The sequence below is a fragment of the Osmia lignaria genome, chromosome 9, assembly GCF_051020975.1.
Source record: "Osmia lignaria lignaria isolate PbOS001 chromosome 9, iyOsmLign1, whole genome shotgun sequence".
Classification (NCBI taxonomy): Eukaryota; Metazoa; Arthropoda; class Insecta; order Hymenoptera; family Megachilidae; genus Osmia; species Osmia lignaria.
This window is the reverse complement of record NC_135040.1, coordinates 12,947,345-12,972,904: the sequence shown is the minus strand read 5'-3', so window position 1 is coordinate 12,972,904 and position 25,560 is coordinate 12,947,345. Positions and strand designations below refer to the sequence as shown.

The 25,560-nt window shown below is 43.7% G+C and overlaps 2 protein-coding genes across 14 annotated transcripts in view; both read right to left on the bottom strand.

Moving 5' to 3' along the window:
- The window catches only part of shaker (potassium voltage-gated channel protein Shaker), a 120,917-nt gene that overhangs the window by 65,119 nt on the left and 30,238 nt on the right, over nucleotides 1-25,560 (bottom strand). Inside the window, exons 1-2 of one of the 13 annotated variants that reach the window (XM_034333530.2) lie at nucleotides 8,917-9,005; nucleotides 7,549-7,738 (exon numbers count right to left, since the gene is read on the bottom strand). The exons of 6 other annotated variants lie outside the window; for them this stretch is intronic. In XM_034333530.2, coding sequence (XP_034189421.1) covers nucleotides 7,549-7,646 — 98 coding nt within the window. In that variant the 5' untranslated portion in view covers nucleotides 7,647-7,738; nucleotides 8,917-9,005. Of the gene's footprint in view, nucleotides 1-62; nucleotides 1,538-2,409; nucleotides 4,094-7,548; nucleotides 8,709-8,916; nucleotides 11,692-19,841; nucleotides 20,188-25,560 lie in introns of those variants that run through there. 6 more of the 13 variants (XM_034333557.2, XM_076690009.1, XM_034333539.2 and 3 more) reach the window with 6 other exon arrangements.
- LOC143305651 (uncharacterized) lies at nucleotides 11,837-18,503 on the bottom strand. Its single transcript, XM_076690013.1, has 2 exons — nucleotides 13,535-18,503; nucleotides 11,837-12,178 (listed from the first exon to the last, which is right to left on the bottom strand). Exons 1-2 carry the CDS (start codon nucleotides 13,972-13,974, stop codon nucleotides 12,007-12,009), a joined length of 612 nt encoding a protein of 203 aa, XP_076546128.1. The 5' UTR covers nucleotides 13,975-18,503; the 3' UTR covers nucleotides 11,837-12,006.

Genomic DNA, 25,560 nt, shown 5'->3' with positions numbered 1-25,560 from the left:
GACACGTAAAGTTGATTGTGCGTGAAAGTGCGTGTTTCGTTGGGAGACTATGGTGGACTCACCCGCCAGCAACCAGGATCATCTGCATGTTGCATGGAGGCGGCCTCTTTGTCGCTTTTTCGCAGAGGGGGCAGTCCGGAGCGGTGAGTCCTCTAGTTTCGCATGCGGTGACAGAACATAGCTATAGAGTGGTAACTAGAGACAAACAGACGGACGGAGAAAGAGAAGAAAAAAGGAAAGATAGGCTGACCCTGCTTAAAGTATCTCTTTCTTTCTTTCTTTCTTTCTTTCTTCGATGTTTCTTCGCGTACGAATGAAAAATTCACGTATCCGATGTCAAACGTGTACACAGGATGTTTCATGTAACCGGGTCAATCTATAGTTCTAATCCAGTAGAAGATAGAAAAAAAAAGTTTCATTAGAGTAAATTAAATGGCGACCAATGGAGCATCGCACGGAGATACAGACGTTCCATTCGACGTGATTTAATTTTGCCTAATGAAATCTTTTGTATCCCTTAGCAGTTTAGAGCTATAGCTCAACCTTGTCGTCTGGGATACTCTGCACATAACGTTGCTTTCGAGGAACAAGGTTTACTCCAAGTTTTATACCACTGTCGTCACTTAAATTATTGATTCGAGTTTGAAACCGTGAGACACCGGTTCAATGTTTCGAATCGTTGTATAGTTTAAGCAGGGCACAGAGAGATAAAGGAGAGAAATATAGACAAGTAAGGAGAGAAAAATCTTTAAATACTAGCTAAAGGTGTATGGATATACAGGATGTCCCATTCGAATCGAAAGTGTTTATTTTATTTCCATTGTTACATGACATTAGAATATTTCTTTTACTTAATGTCTTTTACCCTTCCAAGCGTTTCACTGAAAATTTCTTGACACCGCTGAACTTTTTATTGAAATCAAATATAATTAATCTTCCTGTCTCTCTTCACCTTCGTCTAAGAAGAAATTAATGACGTCAGATTGATAGGACATCCTGTATATCAGAATGTTGCGCAAGTACCATTCGCTTGTCTTTTACTGTATACGATTATTTTCAAATTGAAAGACAGCACTTGTGCAGCAATCTAACATACGTATATTTATAATCTAAGATAATGGCGAAGAGAAAGAGAGTGTGTGTAGAAATCGAAACGGAAAGAAGTGGAAGTAAAAGGAGATTCTACGAAGAGTAATAATTACATGTGGCGTGGATCGTGTCGATCGTTTCGTGACAAATCAACCTTGAAAGCCGTGGTTCTCGACGGGCAACGAGGAAATCGTCCAGGAATTTTGCCAACAAACTTCTCCCGCCAACAAGATCGACCGTACCCGGACACAAATACACCGGCAAAGTTTTACCATTTTTCTCGAGAACTAGAGCCGAGCGCGAGAGAATTCCGGCGATCAACTTTTTTCTTTATGGGAGGCTTACTTAAAATGAAACACAAATTTTCCGGCTATAAAATTCCCTTGACTAGTAATGCGTATGAATTTCAAACGGATTTAGAACTTAATGTTCTACGCTTGGCCGTTTCGTATTCTACGCGCGTATACAGCGTTTACAGCCTGGCCGCAGTAGATACAGCCGTGTCTGGCAAGACACGCAGTGATACGGATTCTCCGCGATATTAACTACTCTAACGTGCCAGTTTTCTATTCAGAACGATTCGTGTAACGTTATTATTTAATAAAAATGTTCTTTTCTTTAAATTAAATTGAATTTATAGTGGCAATTACCGGCAACACCTTGAGACAATCAACGCGTTAACTGTACATCCGACGCGATTGTTATTTTCAACGTGTTGATCCGGCCGTGAAAACTCCGATAACGGAAGAAATACGACCAAGTGGAACAATAGAAGCTCCGATGAGTGGAGAAGCGGAAGGAAACACTTAAAGTCAAAAATGTTGGAGCATTGTATCGAGTGAAGGGTGAAAGACTGGAATAGTATTAAACTACAATAGTAATCACCTTCAATTGTTCCGAAATCCAATTACCATTAAATGTAATATGTACAATTCAATGGTGAAATTGACCTATTAATCGCGTATTAGTTATGGGTCAAAATGACTTTGTAGGGATGGTCATAAAGGCTGGAAAGAGGCAACTAAAAGAACTGTTACGTAAAAGTATCTCGACCGATACCCGGTCGCACTCGCGTCACAAAGAACCAATAGCTCAACTTGACACGGAACGATCCATGTGTACTCGTCTGTATATAGTGTGTATATAGTGAACGGTGTGTAAATAATTAATGGCCGCGTAGCGGCAAAAGAAGAGGTAGTAATAGTAATAGTAGTAGTAGTAGTAGTAGTAGTAGTAGTAGATAGATAGAGAAAAGAGAAAAGTACAGTGGCTAACTGGCGATGGCCCAGCAGATCGCCGTGGCGGCTCGCACTATTGTACCTTCCCGCATGTTGCGTTTACTACCACGAACCCCCGTGTGTCCCGCGTACGTCCTAGGACAGCCGGTGGTGTGTGTGTTATATGTGTGCCACTTACGAATATTCTTCAACCACTGTCACACCGCACACTTCTCTATCTGTCACTCTTTCAGTTCACCAGGTCCACCTTGTTCGAGAACGCATGAAAGCAGAGTTCAGACGAGTCCACACGATTTTTCCGGATACATACTCGCACTCTTACCTCGAGAAAACGTATCGTGTGCTCGTTAAAGAAACTTAAGGGTAGGTTAAGAAGGAAAGAAGGGCGTGGATTGACAAGGTGGACAAGGTAGTAAGAAACGGTGAGGTGTGGTGAAAATTGGTGAAAAGTATGTTGAAAATCGTAGGGATGAAAAGCGATAGTAGTCGGTTTGGTTCGGTACGGTTGGTATCGAGCCACGCTCGGCCGTCAGCTGATCGCACGACCGACTAACTCTGTACCAGCGGCGCGAGTTCACCGCGAGAGAGCGGATCGTTTCGAGGCCGCGTGTCGCGCGCCACTATTGCTCTTCGTGTCCACGCACTTGGTCGCGGGCACGTTGCTCGAATTTTCAACCAGACTTCGCCGAGTGTATAGCGATCGATCGGTCGACGGACAGAGAGAAGATGAGAGAAAGAATTTGAACGGATATCGAACCGCGACATCGGCCAGTCCCGTTACTTTCATCGCGTCAGACGAGTCCACCTTCGCCAAGGACGTTCCAGGAATTTCGACCGCGGCATTCCCTCAAGGACGAGCCAAGGATTCAACGATGCTAGACAGAGCGGGTGCGAGGGGGGTGCGAGGTTAGCTACCGTGTAACAGGAAGGATGGCCTATGGACGAGGAGGGAAGGGTGCTGCGAAACTCCGATAAACTACACGGTCACGCAATCATTTCATTTAATAGCAGGCTAGGACACGAGAGAATTTTGCTCGGTCCTCGTCCTCGATTTCGCGCAGGTTAACGAACACACGCGAACGGGAAAAATAAATTGCCACTCTACCACGCGGTTGCACCCCGACAGCATTCACGGGGAATCCCTGCCTTTCCTCTCTCTCTCTCTCTCTCTCTCACTCTCTCTCTGTCTCTCCCACTCCCTTTCCCTGAGTCACTGCGTAACGTAACACTGACACGCGTGAACCGCCTTAATTTCTGGCCCGCGAACGTCAGACGGGTCCACTTTGCCGCCGCCGTCGCCGTCGCCGACGCAGCGGCTGCCACGAGATCCTGACGAATCCTTTCGAGTACAAGAGAGGTTAGAACGCCGTGAAAGAGGATCGAGAAGAAAGAGGGGAGGGAGAGAGGAAACGTGGACACGGTACGGAGAAAGAGACGGAGAGCATAACGAGCACCGTGACACCAACACTGTCGCGCACAGACACAGGGGTTAATTCGATCGCGAACCACCGGTGGTGGTGGTGGTGGTGGTGGTGGTGGTGGTAGTGGCCTTTCGAAATCTCGTCCCGTCTCGTCTCGTCTTGTCACGCCTCGGAACGATCACGTTTGCCCGCGTTTCGTGGATTTCTGAATCGTCGGAGTCGGATGTGCGTGTCGCGCGACTCCTGTGGCTACGAGAAAAGGACGGAACAACGTTTTCCAGGGGAAGGGATAAGAGGCGTGGAGAGGGTGATCGCGTACGTGGAGAGGGTAACACACAGAAAGAGAGAGAAAAAATACGGAAGGAAACGCAAGTAACGATAGAGGGTAGGATAGTAATGAAATAAAAGAAGAAGAAGAAGGAGGAGGTTGAAAAAATAGGGGTTGCGGTTTCGTTGAAAAACGACCGCGCGGGTGTTTACGCGGTACGAGACACAGTCCCGCGGTTCCGTCGAGTGAAAACGTCGAGGTGTTTGTGCGTTTACTGGCACGGACAGGCAGAGAGACGAATTCAGTAGTTAGGTTGGTCAGAGCGGCAAAGGACGCGCTGGAGGTGCCAGGCTCGCTACTTGCAACCACCGTGGCGTCGCTCGATGGCGCCACCATCGTCGCGAAATCTCTCTCTCTCTCCTTCTCTCTGCCTACCACCCTTTATCCCTACCCGATGCATTCCTAGTTTTCGTGTCTCGTCTTCGTCGAGGCGATAGCCTCGTCTCGCTCGGTCAGCAGCCGCGAATAGGGACGAGGGTGGGGTTTAGTTGGGCGGGCAACGCGTGTGCCTTGTTCGCCAAGTCCACGGCACAGCATGCTCGTAGTCCCTCTCATTCGTGGTTCCGTGTCGAGAACGGCTCTGTTCGCGTTTGTATACCAGCAAACGGGTTTGTGCGCGGCTATAGCTGCGCCTGTGGACGTACGCTATGAACGGAAGGGTGGAATTGCCCACCCAAACCCCATCCTCTACTACCGCCGACCATCCCCGCCATCGGCACGATGCTGCTGCTGCTACTGCTGCTGCTGCTGCTGCTGCTCGTGCGTCGGTTTCCGAAGTCGATATCTAGCCACACCGGCGACTCGAGTATTATCCTCGAACACCTTTCAACCACCCTCCAGGATTTCCGCGTGTCCTGTCGCGAGCCTTTTATTTGCTTCTTACGGATATGGCTATTCTGGGGGTGGAATTGAGATTGGGGAGGGTCGGGGATGACTTCGCTAGCTAGAAAGAGGGGATAGAAAATGAATGGACGGTACGTGATTGGTCCAAAATGGATACTCCTTTGATAAGGTAGAATACACTCTCTAAGAAAATTGAAAGTAACATGGATCGTTGAAGAGAAAAAGGGAAATCGATATAAAATTTCGCTACTAACGAAGTTTGGCTATCGAGAATGGTATGTTTAGCATTCCAACAGTTTGGAAAGCATTCATTTGTTATGATTCTCGTGCCAATTGTATTCGAAAGCGGAAGTGAATTGGTACATTGACTGGGGTTGTAGAAACAACCAAACCTGGTACGACTGAGGATGAATTATTAAGGATATCATATATCGAACAGGAGAAGCCGGTTCCAACGTATTAATAAAAATAGTAAAAGTCATTCAACCTGTTAACAAATGTTTTGTAGATTCGTTTACTATAGATATTTGATATTACTTCTTCCACAGAAAGGTTCAATGAGAATGGTTCGTGCAAATTTCGAGATGCGATGGTTCGATAGGAAAGGAAGCAATTTTTCTCGAACGAACATTATTCACCTCAACAGCGAACTGCTTGAAGAATCGTTCCGGTGATAATGCACCGTTTCGAGCGACTACAGAAACCTCGAATTACATTTCCTTTCGCTTTAACCTTCGCCCGATCGTTGGCGTAACGCGAGCGTGCAAGTAGTAGAGCGCGTGATTAGTCAGACGTCGAGATTGACCTAGCGTGAAACGAGCCTTGGTCAACTTTCATCCAAACTATTATATTTCATCGTGAAATCCCGATGAATACTGTTCTCTGTGATCGATTAAAACATGTTTTGTGCCCGTGTAAACCCTTGTCTCCCATTTATCGTTTAATCGAGCGATAATGTATAATAGCTTCAACTTCTGACTCTAATACCTTATACAATCGGTGCAGCAGGTATTAAAAACAGTTAAACGAAAAGCAATCATTTCACCCCTTAAAAGATCAACACACATATCATTCGCTGAGCCTCGTATGCAGACAATCGAATGAAAAAAAAAAAAAAAATGGGAATATTTATCGAATTCCATTCGGTCGCGTATCGAAATCTCCGATATTGATGATAACAGCGTCGAACCAACAGGAATCTAGGACGCGTGAAAATCTTTTATCTGCACTGACCCAGACCTAATTCAGAATCCTGAGTAATCAGAGCCCTGTACACGCTGGCCTCGTTGGATAGCACGGTTTAACGCTAACAGCCCTCTCATCTCTACCTCAACGGAATGATCGATAGCCGACTAATCGACAGGTACGAAATCGTTTCGATCACCCTGACTAGACGAACAGGAGCGGCAATTTTCGAGCCGACCGCAACTCCAGATCCTCGCCATCGACCCTAGACTAAACGCGTGTCTCGTAATTCCCAACGCAACTGACCGCAATATCGTTTGACCTAATCGAGTGATCTCGATGCTCGTTCACCGTACCTTCCTCATACTCGATGATTAACGACGTTCCTTCTGTGTATATCAGGCCTGTTCAACTGGGTACTTGCTGAGTAACGGGTAGCTACCGTTGCTCAAAGGGCATAATCCCTAGTACCAATTGTAACCATGATATCGTAAATCAATTCATGTTATAAACGGTTAACGTTGCTCTAATAGCCAACCCGTTAACTAAAAGAAAATCAGATTTGATACTGGTTGATATAGGGGTTGAGAACGAGCGTGGAAAATGTCCAGAACGCCATCTGGTGGAAAGCTCTTGAAACTAAACGAACGAACCGCCTGCAAACTTCGTACAAGCTTTTGATGGTGAGTTCCAGAGAGCTTTCGTAACGTGCACAGGTACCTGTCGTACCAACCCGGTAACCAATTTGAGAAGTTTCTAAGGAAACCAACGTGTCACGCTTTCGCTATAACCTACTGAAATTTTGATTTTTTTTATTTCTACCTTCAGCCCTTATTTATTAACATAATAATACAGTAAAAGATAGATAGGGTGTTTCAAAGTTATAACATCAAACTTCTTAAGATAAGTAGGGGGATGTTCTGTTTCAACTTTGAATCACTCTGTACAATACAAAAAAATTGATCGATACTTTATTCCTCTTATTGAAAGGATACAATATCTACTGCAAGACACCCAATTAATTACTTTGCACATATTATAACTCGGGTGAAATGTTTCATTTTAGCTACACCCACCTAGTAATGAAGTTTCTAATTGAAATCACTTACACCGTAGCTGGTTACGGAAGTCAAGAGCTACTTATAATCAATGCAGTTACCGAACTCAAAATCTACTTATGATTACCACCTAATTACTTGTACAGACATAGCGCACACTTCTAAAGCTCGATCATTAATAGATAAGACTCTGAACAGAGACAGATTTTGATGATTACAATTTTTGAAATAAGAATTAAGAATTATTATAATTTTTTTTATTGAAATTCGTCGAGCACTAGACAAAAACCACCTTTAAACGAAACAGAGGCGACCAAGCGATAAGGGGATGAGAGTAGGGGATAATAATTAAAATCAGAAAGCGTGCAGCTTTAAATTACTGTCACCGCTTTTTGCGCCGTGGTAACTGACTACGGTGGTCACCCTGTCCTCCGCCCGGAAGTATCACCAACGAGAACAATAATCTCTCGATCCACATCGTCATCTTCTCCGGAACATTAAACTCATCCCAGTAGGTGCTGTTTGCCAAGACATCGCGTTAATGATTTTCGCGCAAACAGCATCTCGCTTCGGGCCCTAAATTTAAGACAGGAATCCTTAGACGTTCAACGACCATCTCTCTTCTTTGTCATAATCAACGCGAATGAATAATTAACCCGTGTAATCGCATTAATTAACCCTCGGTGATCAACTCTTTGCGATCTGATTCGTTCGTAATGTCGGATTTATCGTTTGCCCGTTCTACTTTCTATTTTAATGCCGACGTTAATCCTTGTACAAATGAGAATTCGACTTTCCGAGATTTCATAATATGTGATCTTTTTAAATTAAAATTTCTCGAAAGTCTTATAATTACGATTTCGTTTGAAGTTACTTTCTTTCATGGAGGCAAATAGGAGACGACTTCTTTAATTAGTTTCCGTCAAAGGAATCGACTTTCAAAGGATTTATATTTCAAAGGAAAAATAGTTTTGAATAACCCGCACAATGACCTGTCAGTAATCATAAGTAGAAGAAAATTAGATCTTTAGCGATAGCAATGGATAGTGGTAGACTAGAAAACGTGGCAACCGCCGTCAATGTGTTAAAAATCCTGGTAACCTGGTTTCGTTTTTATCGAGTTTCATCGAGAAGAAAGAAGACAGCAGCCAGGAAAGCCAATTAACGGTGGAAATGAGCATTCGACACGGTCGTAACGGGATTCCAGAAATCGAAAGCAGTCAGACCGCAAAGGGTTAATCTAGACGGGTAACGAGGTATCCCTATCCCGGCACGATTCATTTCGAGAAACAGACTTTATTTGTCCGCGTATCGTAATTCGAGAACGGCCACTCGGGACCCCCTCTCGACTTGCCATCTCAATTTTTAATCGCCAGCAACTCGATCCCGCTACTAATCACAACGAAACGATACTTGCGAACGAAAAGCAGTTAACACTTGTCTGCTATTTTTCTGAAATAGAATCTGAACGACAGAGTCTACGATCGTTCTGTCCGACGATCTGAAATTTTCTCAACATTTTCAATCAATTCTTAACATGTTTCATCGATCCGTTCGAGTACACGCGAACCCCCGACGATCACAAGAGGTGCAGCATGAGTGCTCTTAGCAGCCGAAAGTAATCGCGAAACGAATCGAGAAATACTAAAAAAAAATAAAAAAAAAAAATGAAAAAAAAATGGATCCGATGGTTACACGGGAAACTAGCGAAAATTTATTTTCCTAAAAAATTCTACGAAGCGTGGGGTACTTACACATAGAGAGCGCTTGATACGAAAACCGTCAGAACCAGAGAATATGGCAAACAGATGTAACAAATGCCGATGGAACGTAAAATCAGGTTGCTGACGATTATTAAAATCACCGAATGGACGAGCAGGGATCCGAGACCCATATCACACTACCAACACATCTTCAGAAGTCTCACATAGAAATCCACGATATCGCACCACTGATTTACCAAATATGTTCTATTATAAAAAACTGAGTTTTCTATAGTTATAACTAAATCTCTTTCAAAACTAAGAAAATGCCCTTAATGAATGGGGGCATTTAAAAAAAAAAAATTCGAAGGGTTGCGAGCTCCGATATACGCGAACCGTGACAGATCTTCAGCAACGGCGAACTGAAGCCGTGCATTCGACAAACCGCTAACTATCGTGTCTGCAATGAGTCGAGGAGATAGTATTGGCTTGTATATTTCAGTAACGTACCGATACTAGTTGTGGCTAGTTGGAAATTATATCGCACACATTGAAAAATTTATAATAATTTAGATTTTTACTTGAAGTTCAACAGTTGAAACATCATAAAATAGTAATTATACAAAATAGAAAATTTAGTGCCCAAATTTAAAAATTAATTATTCGTATTCTTAATAATGAACATAACGTTGAATTTAAGACCCAGGAATGAACACGAATATGTCAGAAATTTTGTAGAAAAATACTAATTCGTATTGGTGTACCATAATTTCACTTTCATCGGTGAAAATTGAATGAAAGAAAGGGGACCAACGATGAGCAACGACGCGACTGTTCGAAAGGCAATGGTTTACAACACAAACGGTTAAAAGGCTTCAGAAAGCTTGTAACAACTGAGAAGAAATACCACAGGCTGAATGAAAGATCGCGTTAAAAAATGGACTTGTGGGAAATATGCTTAGGTAACGTTGAATTAGGGTTTCGCTATCGTTCATGTCTCGCCTTGACTCGAAATTAACATCAATCACCAGGTAATTACAAATCCCAATAATAGAAACACAGATACTGCCTGATAGCAATTGACGCGTTAATAAAACGTTCGACTTCTATTAAAGATCGTCAAAGAATGCATTCACCGAGTAGAATATTTTTGGCTTTAGCTTTTGTAATGTAGGTGAACCGAATGAGAAGAGTGTAATAAAAATTTGAACTGTGTACAAAGGTTAAGAATATCCCTAAAGCTAAGTATCTGACATGAAAGATGCCATTCAATTTCCACGAAAGGAAACAATTTCTTTTCTGAATGAATAGAAACGTTTTCCTTTTCACTATCATCTCTGACAAGATTCCAAATGCTTTTCGTGATTGTAGATCGTTTAAGAAATAAATAAAATGAACGGACACTGGAACGATGCAATTGTAAGCTTTACTGATCGATACAGTTTATAAATGGTTATCTGTATCGGTCGATTTAGTGTCGTTAAATACGGCCTAGAGCTCCTAAGCCGATCTCTAAGGTTCTTCGATTTACGCGATCGAGCTACGAGAAATATTTTCACGAACCGACGTTATTCGGCTTCGCGTATCAATAATTGTAGGCTTTCTCAACCTTATATTCCTTCGACTGTAGGACGATTCTTTCTTCAAGTGTGATTGTTGATAAAAATTTATCAGGTTTCGAAATACCCCACATATGATAGAAAAATGGAAATTGAGGTTAATCTAAAATTAATCCTGCCCTGAAACGGAAAGCTCTTTGCTATCCAAAAAAAATTGGATTAATTAAAGACACAAGAGCATTACATTTCGTAAAATTCTTATTTTTCTTTTATCCAATCCACGGGGAAAAAATATAACCATCTGCTATTCGTGGAAAATTCACAATTCGTGTGCAGTGTCTGTCACTCATCTGTCGTCGGTTACATTTCTACACACTTTCGACGATTTTTTCACGTGTAAATTCACACTCGTTAGCCCTCAAAAATCATCCACGTCGAAACACACGTGCACATTTTATATATAAAAACAACTCATGCAACGTTTCGTGGCGGCGAACGATTAAACCCGTCTCGGTGCAACGAACGCAAAAAGGAAGGGGTGTATTGTCGAATACATATATACCTACCCTTTATTTTTTTCGTTTTAAAATTTCACGCCGGGTAAAACATTGCACTGAGAGAAAAACCTACCTTGACGGTACTCGTACTTTTTCCATTGCAACGTTTAATTTGAATTTCTTTCAAATTTTCAACGATACAACGTTACATGGAATTTTTTCACGGACAAAATTTTCCGACTGTTTATTTAAACACTTTACCTCCTACTATAGACACTCGGGAGTGTAAAATAGAATTCATCGTACAAAAAATAAAAAAAAAAATAAAAAAAAAAATGAGAGAAAATCGATGACAGACCAGGTTTTTCAATTGTTTATTCGATCAGGAAATCGCGCACGGTTTAACGGTGAAACAAATCCAGCAAGATATCCTCGATCTGTCATTGGAAAGCTGAAATTGAAATCTCACCGATTTATTCGCCGTCTGGCTGTGTCGTTATAGTTCAAATGGAGATTCGCGATATCGCTATGGGAACGTTATGGGGGAAACGATTTCTCTCAGCACACGTGGGTGTAAGAAGGAGAGATGGAGGAGGACGAATCCGGGTCCGTTTCGATTCCGATTTCCTGCCTCCTCTCGCAGAATTCTCGAGCGGAAGGCAATTTCTTTCGGGTCGACACATCGAACAAAGCATTCCAGGTATCATTTTACCAGGATAGGATTAAAAGACGAACTGCTAAAGGGGCGGAGAGAGTACGCAACGTTTCTTCTTCGGTTCACGCCGATAATCGAGTAGTGCGTGAAAGCTTTATCGTCCAAGGTGCAAGGCTCTTCATTCCATTTCATTCCATTCCATTGCATCGCATTCCAAGCTCCGATTGAAAGCACCGGGATGAGCGATGAGACTCATTACATTTTTTTTTTTCCTTATTTATTCTTTTTTTATTTGTCAATTGGTCGTTGTGCTTGCCCGAAGATACGATCATTGGTTCGATGAAAAGCAACGGGTCGACGTTGACTTTGGAAAGGACCCCGTGTAAAGAGGTTCCGTTTATTGTTTTTTTTATTTAGTTTCGCTCGATCGTCATCGCATTTTGGTGTCGGGGATACAACCAGTAAGAAGCGGTCCAACATCGAACATCGCAAGCTTGTGTGTGTTTTTTAATGCCTCGTGCTGACAGATATATGTCGGGAGATGTCGGGGAGGTCTGTGTCCGGCGCCCAAGGTCACCCAACGTGTGGAACATACAAAGCCTCTGTGAACATTGTGCATTCGCTGTCAGTGGAAGCTGCTGCGCGTGAAAAAAGGCTCGCCAGAACGCCGTCTTCTGGATTGGGAGAGGTTGGGACTGAGGACAGTGCTGCCCATGCCTATTTTGAATAAGATTCCTGATGGGTCCATCGTGCATTTAAGTCTCCCCAACCCTATACGCGATTTACTTTGGATCTCTAGTGGAATATGCAGCATGTGCGTATCTATTCCACTTACGATTAATCTTGACTTCTTGACCCATGGACCCACGTGTAGTGTTTGCAGATCTAGTGGGCTTTGTAAAAGCACCCACGGACAGCACTGTGTTAATGGTACGGATCATGCTTCTTTGGAAATCATCGTGCTTTTTATTGAACGCCCTCGAGATCGTTGTTTTAACCGTGGCTTTTTGGATTTGCTTCGATCGATCAATGAATGTTTGTATCAGCGATATTAACCTTTGAATTCAGTATTCATGGAACAAACTTTGCCAACTTGTTGATCACAGCTGGGTTAACACTTTGATGGCCGAGAGTTTCATGGAATTTCGAAAGTTTCGTAATTTTATGTATTCTTTTATATTATAATCAAAGCATATTGATACGATTATGTTTGAGAGGTTCCATTAAAGTATCTCGTCAAAATGTTAATGACTCATTATTATTTACCGAATTTCAACCGGGCGGACATAATACACACGGTTCCGTGGTATCACAAAGCGTTCGTTTACGAATCGATAGTAAATTTACAACGCCTGACGACGGAAACACACGGGAAACTACGTGACCCGTTCACGTCAATGTGTCTCCCCGCGGCGTTTCCTTCGAACCGTAATTACTGCACCGAGCACATGTGCACAGCGATGTTTCCACGTACGTTACCGATTCTCGAGGGCAGCACGCTCGAATCTTTGCTGAATAGGAGCGGAATGGACGCGAGTAGAGCGGCATAAATTATTCAAAGGAATCAGTTATAGCGTATCAACACAGAGAATGGTGAATTCCGATCGGATAACTCGGTCTCGAAAGTGGAGAATCCACCCTACTCGCGGGCATTAGAGGAACACTGGAGGGTTGCAGCACCGGGTAACGAGGCAGAACATGAAAACAAGGTATAGGCGGGTAAAATGTCCGTGAAGCGAGTCACGCGACTTGGCCAGTTCCCTGATGTGCTGTTCGTTAAATTAGGCCTAGGTCAAATTCGATGCATCTTGGCCAAATCGCGCGAATCATCCCCGCGTACTGGCGAACGGGTGAAAACGGCGAGAGGTGAACACGTAGGAATAAAATTCCGTTTGAAACGGATAATAAAAACGTAAGAATAAAAAATAGAGAGCTTAGAGATAGTCAGAGAAACTCACCGTCTCGTCTTAACGCGACGATAACGGCGATAGTCGTTGGCGTTCACGTCGTTGGGGTCGAAGCCCCTTCGATGTTTAGGCGGCGAGGACATGGTGGTGGCAGCCTTGGTACCGCTCGACAACGCGTTTGGCGACGCGCTAGTGTTGGTATTGTTGTTGTTGTTGGTGGTGGTGGTGTTGTTGCCGATGAGAGGGCAGCTGTTGTCAACGATGTGCAAGGAAGCGAGAGGCGGCGGCGAAGGTGGTAGCTGGGCGGGGACGAGGCCGGATACCGAGATCGCGCGTTCCGAAGTCGAATGACAACGACAACTCGTTGTCGTTGGTGCTGTTGGTGCTGTTGGCTCGCCGATTACGAGGGTCCGATCCCCGTGACCGACGTGGCTCTTTGGCACCGCGTTCAGCTCGTGCCTGCTAACCCTACCGGCTCCCGGCCCACCCATTCAAATCCTCGATTGTCGCCCGTTCACTCCACCTCTCTCGCTCAGCCTCCGTGACGGCTCCTGCCTCTCTCCTCTCCCAAACACGATCACTCTTTTATATCCCTTTTACTCGCAGCTTTAATTGCTCTTTAAGCTATAGCTCTTTCCGTCTCGATACTCGGCCAACTATCTTCCAGCCCTCTCGAATCTTGTCCAGTCCGGTTGCAGTTCCAAGCCCCGTCCGATATCCTGCGGACGCGGCACACGCGATCACGGAACGAGGAAAATGCTCGTGGCTCGGGCCACGACCCGATCCTCTTTCCTCCTCTCGGCTTCATGCACGGCCGACCACCTATCCCTCTGTTACCTTACTCCACTTTTCGGCGCACCTTCGCCACTTCGTCACTTCGCGACAGTCGCACGCACGTGCAACCCTCCGATTCCAGGAGTGCACCAACTATCATCCGTGTCGAAACGGATAGCAAGAGAATACGGAAGAAATTGGAGAACGGAGGGAAACCAGTACAGAAGAGTATAGACGAGGAAGCGGGCGGTAGGGTACCGTGACAACGTGTACGAAAGCGTCCACGCCAATGTCCAAACACGGTGTTCCTTCCGTTCCGCGATCACGCCGACTCACTTCGCCCACCGCCACGAAACTCTCACCCTGTGACGGGCTGATTTGGTTAGGTACCGCTCGGTGGCAGCACCGAAGCAAGAAGCAGAGTCTAGTCAGGCCAGATATTGGCCAAAACGATAGATAGAGAAAGAGGATCGAACGGAACAAGGGCAGCTCGATGTCGATCAGATTGCGCGACGCGGATAGACGATATGGATGAAGCGGCCGCGCATGGGATCCAGCGATCTCGCTACCAAGCCGTTGCAATTCCAATGCGGATATCAGGCGGAACTGTTACCAGTCTGGATCTATTAGCCAGTCATCCGTTCGCCAACAGCCGAATACACGATTCGAGCAGTGAGGTGCTATCGACCGCGACCTTGAACCGTTTCGAACGCAAGCACGGCTGTAAGGGCTCGCGAAAAGAAGATCGAGAGAAATTCCAAACGGCAATTAGGTCAATTTCCCACCCCTCCCTCCTTAGAGGGATCAGTGAAATATTTAATCGTTAAAGGTAGGGGAAGAGGTTACGCTCCAACACATCCATTTGCACCTAGTCTCACGCAGTCACACGACGAACCAATTAACCACCATCCACGCCCTCCTCCACCCTCGGACTAAAATAGACTTGATTCGGGGGAGCGTCGCGCGGTGGCACCACCATAAAACGCACGCGACTGTGATGCACAGGGAAAACAAACGCAACAGAGGGTGCGAGGACAGTTTGGGATAACTTTGATCGAGCATTGATCGTGAAAGATGAGAAACAGCGACACTGAAAGCGTTGGTTTTTGGCAGACAACGCAACGAGAGATTAATGAATGAAGGAAGCCAGGCGGTTGTGTCCACGTGCTCGCACGTACCGTGTTGATCGAGCTGGCTATCGTCCAGTCCCGTCCACACGAATTCACCGCTGACCCTTACGTACGTTTCCCTTTGCGTGCAACAAGGAATCGCCAAACACCTTTCGACATTCAAGGTGATTGTTCGGCGTTGCGTTCAATCTTCCGTTTCGAAACCTGGACGCAACGAGGCATCATACCGACGCTATTGTTTCGACATTGTCCGCGTTCGTTTCTCTCCTCCCTCGTGAAATTTTTGCTTGCACTCGAACGATCTTCGGTCGCTAAGAAAACGCAATCTTCGATATCGTCGATCACTGATCGCGTCGCGTCGGGACCTCCCGCCCGCCCAAACTTATTTTCCCGTCGAGTGAATCAACCACCCGAAAGATGGCGATCGCGTAGCGCGCCGCGAGCGCTCACCCGGTCAATACGAGAAAACGAAGAAAAGGGTCCAGAGATTCGACGGCACGCTAACCTCGATTCCAACCCCGTGCGACTACCGCAACACGGTCTATCCTCGGTGCACGCGGACTTGCTCTCGATCGAGGAAGCTTCGATGATCGATACGCGACCCGAGGCCTTGAACGCCGCCAACTTTTTGACTGATTTCACGAGCACTGATAGGCACACGATAGGCATATCGTGTAGCCCGGTGGGCGCCCTACTACACTTCTCACCACTAGGACAGTAGGTCGCCGAGACCTTGAATCATTTTTATTTTCTAAACTGAAACTCTGAAACCGCGCTTTAAAGTATATAAGGAAAATTTATCTAACAACTTGTATAATATGAGTAGAAACAATTAGAAATAAAATGCATATCGAATATCGTTATGATCAGAATCAGATCCAAAATCAAGGATTCAATCCTTAGCGAAGAAGATTGAAAGTTTCAAATAAAAAAGAACGATACAAAGATTGCAACGTTTAAGAAGAAAATAAGATACGGTACCTCCGTTCTCACCCAACAAAATCCACATGGTTCAAGGATCGTTACGAAGATCAATATGGATCCGGAAACATCGAAGCAACGATTCAACACTCGTATTAATGATAATGAAACGCAGGATGTTCGTTTACCCACCCGTCGCCACGTGACGATGAAATCGGTGTGCGAATGAAGACCCTTGGGTATCATCCACGGAAACTGAAGATCTACAGAACAGAATTCTGGAGAAAGCGAGGAGGTTCGAGGTAGGCCGTGTCCCCTAGGTCGCGTACCTTCGAGAGGAGGCTGTTTGTCAGGTTTACGAACAATGAGTGACGCGAATGGTAGCACGGCGTCGCTATGACTGACTCTCTCTCCTGACCCAACGTAGACGACCTGGCTTGTGGCAGGCAGGGAAGCAAGCAAGCAGGCGTATCCGTGGTTGGTCAGCCGGTCGCAACGTTTTGCTTGCTAGCGATGGACTTGATCCGATTCCCGACTTTTCCCCCTTGATCGATGCGAACATGAGCTGCCCTCTTGCTCGCAAAAACACCTATTCACGGTTCATACTTTCGCTTTACAACACCGCCTTCGGTTTCAGTTTCGTGCTTGTTTCGATTGAACGTGTCCCGAGGGGTACTGTTTGGCGCCACTGATTCAATATTTGAGAAAGTACGATAGAGAAGTTATAGCAAATGATTTCAACAACTAGAGCTGGAAAGAACTGTATAGTTAGAATGTCACATTCGAGATCGATGCTTCATGTATGCATCACATATTTCCTGACATATTGTTGTCGTTACTTTATCGGTTCTGTTAGTATAATTTACAATGTTGTACAGAATTTTTTCATTCTAACAAATTTGTTGTTAAAGTTGTCAATACTAAAATCCCTGAATTATTCAATAAAATATGAAAATGTTTAATTTCAAATTTGTTTTCGTCGTTTGCACTGTTGTCGCGTGTTGCTCTCGTATCCGGGAAATTGGGTCGGCTGTTCCTAACAGGGGCGGCATCGATTCCCGAAGAAGGTCGCCAGGAAAGCTCTCGAGGAACTCGTTTGAATTACCCTGTCGTTTTGCATTTCCTTCCGCCGTTTGAGTCATTGCAACCACGTTTCTTGTATTGCCACTGGATACATTCTGCGCATCCTCGTTGTGGTAACACCCATTAACCCCTTCGCACCGTTTAAACCGCAAGAGACTTGGATGACGCATTAGGCGAGCAACTATTCAGTCTACTATAATTATTTCTTTAAATACCTGCAGAGTACTGTTCCATTACTTTTCTAACAGCATAAGGTACGACTAGTCGCATCAAAGACAAAATTTATACTCGACGATGTATCGAAACAAATGGATCGATATTGCAAAATCTGAACGTGTAAATGGAACATTGCATTCAAAGGAATGAAGAAATAAGAAAACGCCATTGAATTGAAAGCAGCTTAGAGGGGCTGTTAGGGATGCAACGACTATAGGTTATGGTTAGCACGTAACAGAAAGTTTACCACCCTAGGGGCGGCGGTTTGTGGAACGGTCGGCTGCAGGGCAGCGTCGTGGCGCATGTCGCCGACCCCGTACGCTCACTTGTTTAATGCCCTGTGCCCCAGTAATCGAGTTTGCCGGACATACAGCAGACGCTCTGTGCGTCGCTGCTGATACCATCTGTCAGATGGTTACGATTGAAAAAGCTTACTAATAAATCAGCTGTATTAATAAATCGAATCATTATATTCGTAAGATCCGATTCTATCGGTTTGGGTCCATATTTAGGTAACAACTGTAAGCAGATGTAAAGCGATAACGAAGGGAATGTTTCTGAGGATCGCAGAACGCGTTGTAATAAAGTGGCACGTAACCGTTGACAATCCCTATGTACACAGTTTCTCTCGTACGTCGACCTATTGCACGCGTTTCTAACCGGTACAGGCCTTTCAAGTTGTATCGGTTAATCGTACATCTTGTATGCAAACATAGTGTTTACTTAAGTCAAACACCTATCAGACAACGTTACCCTTCCATCAATAATCAAAGCATGACAAGAAAGAATTGAATATTCTTCTGAATATTAAAATTATAAAACAGCTAAAACTGCTGCTAAAGATATTACAGTATCGCTAATTAATGTAACGAGCAGTAAAAGGGTACGTAGCATGCGTAGGTAGGGTAAATACACAAATATGTTCGTTCCGCGGTGCACGAGAAGGAAAATATCGCGATTACCTGCAGGCGATCCCCGACCTGGGTCAATAGTGCACGGTTCAGCTACCCCCTTTTTTCTTTCTTTTTAAATGGCATTCATTACATTCCCGCTGGCAGTCGCAGTAAAAATCGTCAACATGCAACGACCACGCGTTCGACAATGCAGAGATAAAATTCCACGAATAGCGGAACTCAATTAGAATAGAAGCAAATTGTTTAGGACGAGCGCAAAGGAAACTACGAGCAAATGAATTCTTTGAACAAGTATTACACATTCTACGAACATAAAACCTTAGAGAGTTTTCATACGAGACGAAGTAACATAGTTCTTCTAGAAAATCATCGTTTCTTGACCTATACGTAACGGTGTAAGGCTACCAGCTGCATAACGATCGTGTTAACGACCACCGCGACGACGAGGTGTCTGACAAATACAGGTAATTCCGCGAAACGATCGAAGAGGAAGTAGGCGGGTAAGCGGCAAGCACTAGAGTCTGCCTAGGACAGCTGCCAGAACGCGAAAGTCATTTGCCAAATAGCCAACGAAACTGAATGAACCATCCATATAACCACCCTTCCATCTCTGAATGCTCTCTGTTCGTCTTGAACAGAGCCAGAGTCTCGTTGACGCTCTTGTATACCGTGTATACGACACCGAATCGACCGCAAACTGTCCAATCAATTTCAACCTGTGTCTATACATGTGTGCCAGCTGGATTTATTTCTCTCCTAACGAAACATCTTGCATAGAAGAAGCTACCTTCGAATAGAGAGATAAATATCTGAAACGTCTATAAAACCTTTGGACTGGTTTATATGGCCCAATTCTTGTAAATGAGATGGATTGAAAGCTTCTTTTTTAGATGGATTCTGAAGTAGAGATGGAAGAAAATGGAATTCTACAAGAGGAGATTAGAAAGCCCCTCAATAAAGATAGCAATAGGTTGACTTTGAAGAAGGGTTGAATGATTTTACAAGCTGTACAAATAAGCACCAGCTATTGTTAGTCGTAATTTGCACTGAGATTATAAATATTAGCCGGATTATCTTTAGATGAATGGAAACATTGAACTAGCGTCGACAAGGTCGAAAGCTTTCTCAGCTTCCTGGAATTTGCGTCAGATGGCAGAAGCTTTCCAAGAATGATCGAGCTTGTTATTGTATTCCAGCTTTTTAAACACGTGTACGGTTCACAATGGAAATATCCATGCTTAACGCGACACAGGTTAATAAGAAAATTATTAAAATGCCTAATCAGCATTGATGTCCAAAAGCCAAAACCTGTCTCGTTACCTTGTTTTACGCTCCGAAGATTTCCGTCTACGCCGCGGTAACATCCTCATGCCTAAAAATGCTCCTCTCATCCCAGCGTGCATCGCGATTAATCATTTAGAGGCACGCGTTGAAAATTCAACGTAACTGCCCCTAGGAGGAAGGTAGAACTGGTAAAAACGAGAAAACTAAAGCTCCGAGGATCCGTGTTGCCACGAGGACACTTCACAGACAAAGCAACCAGGAACGTCATGAAAAATTCGCGGACAATTTACGACAGCGATGAAAGCGCGAGTTCTCAGATTCGTCTATTCTCTAACTTACAACAAAGTTATCAATTTTTACAAAGCTTAAAGTTAATTTTTGATTATCACAGAACCACGAAAAAGTAACGCAACGCGTATCGTTTACTCGTTTACCTTTTCCACCTCCTCCTACACCGTTCTATCTATATCCCGCCCTTATTTTATCGTCGACGACACATTTAAACACCGTTGAAACGCAAAACATTTCAGATTTTTTGAAATATAACCAAGTAAATACCACGATACAGAGAAACGAAGGAAGCACTGGGTTCTGAATGGTTTAACGCACCTCATCGATGGTCTAAAGTTTTCGTTCAGAGTCATTCCGGTTGCAAATCTGCGTGAAAAGGTGGGGAAAGAGCAACAAGGTCTCAAAAATATCGTGTGCCCCGAATACATCGAAATCTAATAAAAAATTATGGTGTAATAAATTTAAAAATAAATTTCATCATTTCTGATTAAATATACCTTCAACTGGAAGTTACAATTTCATTCTTGTTCAGAGGATGATGTTTAATTCGTTTCAATTTGCCCGGGGACGTTTACCGAATGTTATTTGGTAAGCAAATCAGTGAAAATCGTAAGCGAAGTACATTCGTATCGAATATGAGCATCGTTGCATGTTAACAAACGAGTAAAGCAACGCAGGATTTAACACAACATTAATTCCCAAACGAAGTTGTGTATATTTATACGAGTACGAGGGAGCAACGTGCACGTTTATGGGTTTACTTATCGAACGGGCAAATATTTCCTCCAATCGATCGGTTTGTTCTTAATAAAAAAATAAAAATCCTCGATACCATGTATCGTGTACACTCGGTAAACTGTCAATATGTGACTTTAACGCGTTCGCTATCGCTAGGATCATCGAACTTTGTTGTTATTCGAATAACCGAGTAGAAAAGATGCTTTCTACTTTGATGGATATCTCGATTCGTGAAATCACGTCTGTACATCTGTTTCCTTGCTAAACCGAAGGAGCTCAAAGTTCTAACGTTGAATGGCACGAATTGTGCACGTTATAAGACGGTTAAGATTTTAATGGGTAGATAACGATCTTAATGGACCCTGCTAATCTTCCGCTCGGGGAGCATTGAAGTTTAGCATCCCTGGTATCTAACGGAGGCCACCGACGACAACCTATAAATTTCAACTCCTGCGAACCGTAACGTTCGACTATCACGGAACTTCTTAAATAAATACCAACCGAAACTTTCTCAACGAAATTGTTCAAAATTTCGATCTAACTGAGTCGAAACAATTTGCAATTCATTAATCCTTTCGTAGACAATTTATCATCCATTCAAAATTTTCAGGTTTTTTTCGAAATTCGATAAATAAAATAGGGACAGACGTCAAGACTCTAGGATTAGAAAAATGAAAAATAGTGAAATGACGGAGGGTGTTGTAGGGATACGGATACGCTCCTGAAATATTTTGAATATATGACAGGAAGGTGGGCGGAGTGAGAGCTGGTATATTTTGGAAACGAAGGTGACGCTTTGCCTGGGAACGGTGGAAAGGACGGAAACGGGCGAAACGCCAGGAATCACATTTCCCGTGGTAAATAGGGTAGACGAGCTTCGCCACGGTCGCCATTGATAAACGGACGCGATTCGGACGGGTTTCAAGGTTTTGCGATTCATAAGGGTCGACCGTGAATTAGAGGTCTCTGTGTCGCGTGTACTCAAACGAATATCTCGAATTTAATTCATGACGTTTATCTTACGATTAGAAGATTTATTTTATAACAATTCAAAAGAGACGAAGAAAAGATTTACGATCACCACTTGAGTAAACGTGTTCCCATTTTAATTTATGAAATAACATTCCGTACAACGAGCCAAGGCATTAAAATATCAAATAATCAGAAAGCAGCCTGCTCGTGATTAACCGTACGCAAACATACTATTTCGCTTCGGGGTTAGTTTAAAAAACAAACTACGGTTAATGAAATAACCCGCGACGGTGAAGATTCTATGAAGCGCACTCTGTTGAAATATTCATAGTACAATTAGGATGCTTCGAGAACGTCGTGAATAAGGGGAAGATCAAACCACCGATTCTCGATATCATAATCGTCAATGGCGCGAGTCTAATTAGCTCGGCAGCAGAGACAAGCCAACAGGTCAAGCCGAGTCTGGTACACGTTCCATTCTGTGCATTCCCAGCGTGCCGAAATTCCAAACCAATTCCCATTCCTTGACACGAGCACGCGTCGTCCCCTGCATCCAAAACACCGATCACCGCGAGCAATCATACCATGGTCAAACGATGGAACTTCCAATGGAAGAGCAATCGGTTAGACAACTCGTTTCGATAAACGAAAAAATTGATTACATCCAGCATTTGACAAAGCAATCGTCGCAACGTTGTGTCAGTTTTATCTAGGGGATCTAGAGAGACACAAAAGATATATCCTGTAGAAATAAACAAATTTCGTGAGGTGCGCGCAATGACGTTAACCGCATGCAGTCGTTGCACGATCGATCACGCAGCCCGCAGTGCGAAATCCAGCTTGCGGCTCGAAACTTTTCGTTCCTTTGAAAAACCTCATCATCCATCGAACAATACCAACCGTACTTTCGCGGATTTGTTCGTTCGTTCGATCGATATGCCCGGTGAACATTTTCAATCCTGTAACGTTTGCATCAAGCGTTCAAAAAACTGTTAACACTCCTGTCTTCGTCGAGTTGATTTAATTCAGACCTACGGAATGGCTCTTCCAGTAGGATCATTGATATCCTTGTAAATGATATAATTTTTGCCAAGTCTCGTCAAAGCCCAGATTTTTTACAATTAATTTTAGAGTCGCCGAGATTTCCTTGAATTCCCCGGACTTGTCCAGATTGTGTGCTTTGATTAAATCCTCGAGTAACTCGTTCCACTCGGTTCTGGACGTTTAATTAATTGAAACATGAGAGAGAACTCGATCGAACGTGTCGTGATCGTCGCGAATCTCTGAGTAGATTCGTTTACTTGTCCTTATCGTGATAAAATACAGGTTCAACCTCGACAAGTAATTACTCCGCAACGCTGGCTATTATCTTCCGTGTGTCTACGGTTTTATCGTCGTTTTTACTACCATTTTATTCGTCGGTCTAATGCTTGTTCGAGCACCTTTCACCCTTCGTTTACAGCCAACCATTTTTCAACTGGACAGCTTTTCGAGCTTGGCGATTCTGAAGAAGCGATCGAACAAAACCATCAATCGTTCGTATCGAACTGCCGTTGAAGGAATACAAAATTCTGTATATACATTTACTGATTAAATCGTTGGAAATTTTGCGAGTAAAAGAAATCACAAGGGCATCGATTCGACGATCCATGGAGGTGGGTAGGTCTAAGCTACGTAGAGGTACTCGACCACCAAAGAAGGGCAGAAAAAAGAAGAATGGGGATTGTTTATTGAGGATACACGCGAGAGGAGCGAGTGCAAGACGAGTGCACCAGTGCACAGAACAGGGCAGAAAGCGGGGCAGAGGGATATGTCGCAATGCGTCTTGACGTCACTGGTGGGACGTCGTTGGTGGGATTCGTTGGTGGATCGAGAGCCAACGGAGGGGTGCTGCAGAACGAAAGAGGGAGGAACAGATGCACGTGCACCCGGTGTGCATCTACGCCACTACGAACTGCCATCTGTCGGGAATACTCTGAAACGAGTTCAACCGCGAATTCGTTCGCTGATAAGACCGATCTTTCTTATCGATTTTAAGTCACACCAACATTCCAATGAGAACACCTTCGTTTACCCAAAAGAACTTGATGATTGTTTACGAATAATTGTGCTAAACGCGTCCAAGATTTATTATCTCTCTCAAACTTGTTCCCTCTACTTCCATAGATAGCGTAAATTCCAGGCTCACCACCAGATGGAGGACACAAAGTGAGAATTCTCGCAAGCACTCGCCTAAACATCTATCCACACATGCGGTAGAAGCCTTCTGCTAGCTAGGGATCATAATGCAATACCAATTTCCTCGTAAATCCTCTTCTAACCATCCATCCAAAAGGATCACGTCCTTCTGACCTGACTCCCCAACTCCTATCCTTCATCCAAAGCCAGGAACATCCCCAGTAAATCTTTGCCCAACTATCATCCTTCCGGACACATAGATACGTACACCCTTCGACTTTACGTTCCACAGGGTAAGGTTTAGACAGAGAATTTGGCGAGCATTCGGTATTAATAAAATCTCTTAGTTTATAAAATTTCAAAACGTCGATGAATCATTTTATAGACACTCGTTCATTACGAGATAACAAACTTTGTAATAATGTCGGTAGGTTAAATAATTTTCGACGAGAGACAGGGATTAAGGAATTTCTCCGGTACTCACGAGACGATAAACATCTAGTAAATCTTCGAGCTCGCAAGCTTACGCTTCCGGTAATCTCACCTCGAGGTTTAATCCCTTGACGTACGGTGTAATTGAAAATCATTTTCCGTGTGAACAGTGTTTAATTCTGAACAATTGAATTTTGATTTTGTAACGTATTTCTCATATGCAATTATTGGTAATACCATTAAAAATTCACCTCCTCCGTTTACGCGTTCAATGGTATTAAATTTGAAGATTCAGTCAGCAGTGACCCCTATATAGCAGTGAACGTGTTAATATCCTGAACGAGGCCAGACACCAGCATCGAAAAACCGATCCGAATGAATTATTATCATCTCATATGAGGCCACGCGACGTCGACAGACATTCTCTCTTGCTCTCATCTTTGAAATTACGTGGTTGCTCTCTCGAACGTTCCGCTCGAACGATAATGCCTGGCGCGTTCTCTCGCTCAGAGAAAAGATCGATGATCTCTCGTCGCTTCTCTTGGAAACTTCCGGCCAAGGGAATTTAAGCTGGTGAGGTTGTTCATCGCGACCTTAAAAGACCAGGCTATTTCTGTCCCGTCCTTTCTGAACGTCCGAGATGAAAAGTTTGCGAACTTTCTGCGACCGGCTTTCTTTCTTTCTCCCGTGAATCGAGGTTACTCTTCGACCGAATGAAACTTCCGGTGCTTATGATCGAACGTTATCGAAAATCCTTCTGTGCAACCGTGGCTTAGTTTTCAGTTTTGATTCTATGCGAAAGGAGCGTTGAATTTATTTGGTCTCATTAATAAACGTCATTAATTTTATAGTCGAAAAGTTGAGGTAGTGAATTTAATTGGCAATCGAGGAATTCAAATGGAAACGTTATTTTGTGGATTCGGAAGTTGAAATGAAATTAACGGAATACACCGTGGTTAAACGTTTTCGTTCACAAGTAAATTAAGCGGTCGTTAACGAGCATCGATTGAAGATTGAAAACAATAAGCCTGAAAAACGGAATAACTGCTCAAATATTCGGTAGTTATCTCAATTTGACTATCTAATTAATAGATGGTTACTGTCTGTAACGATCAAGAAACGTAAAAAGAAAAAATGAAGAGAA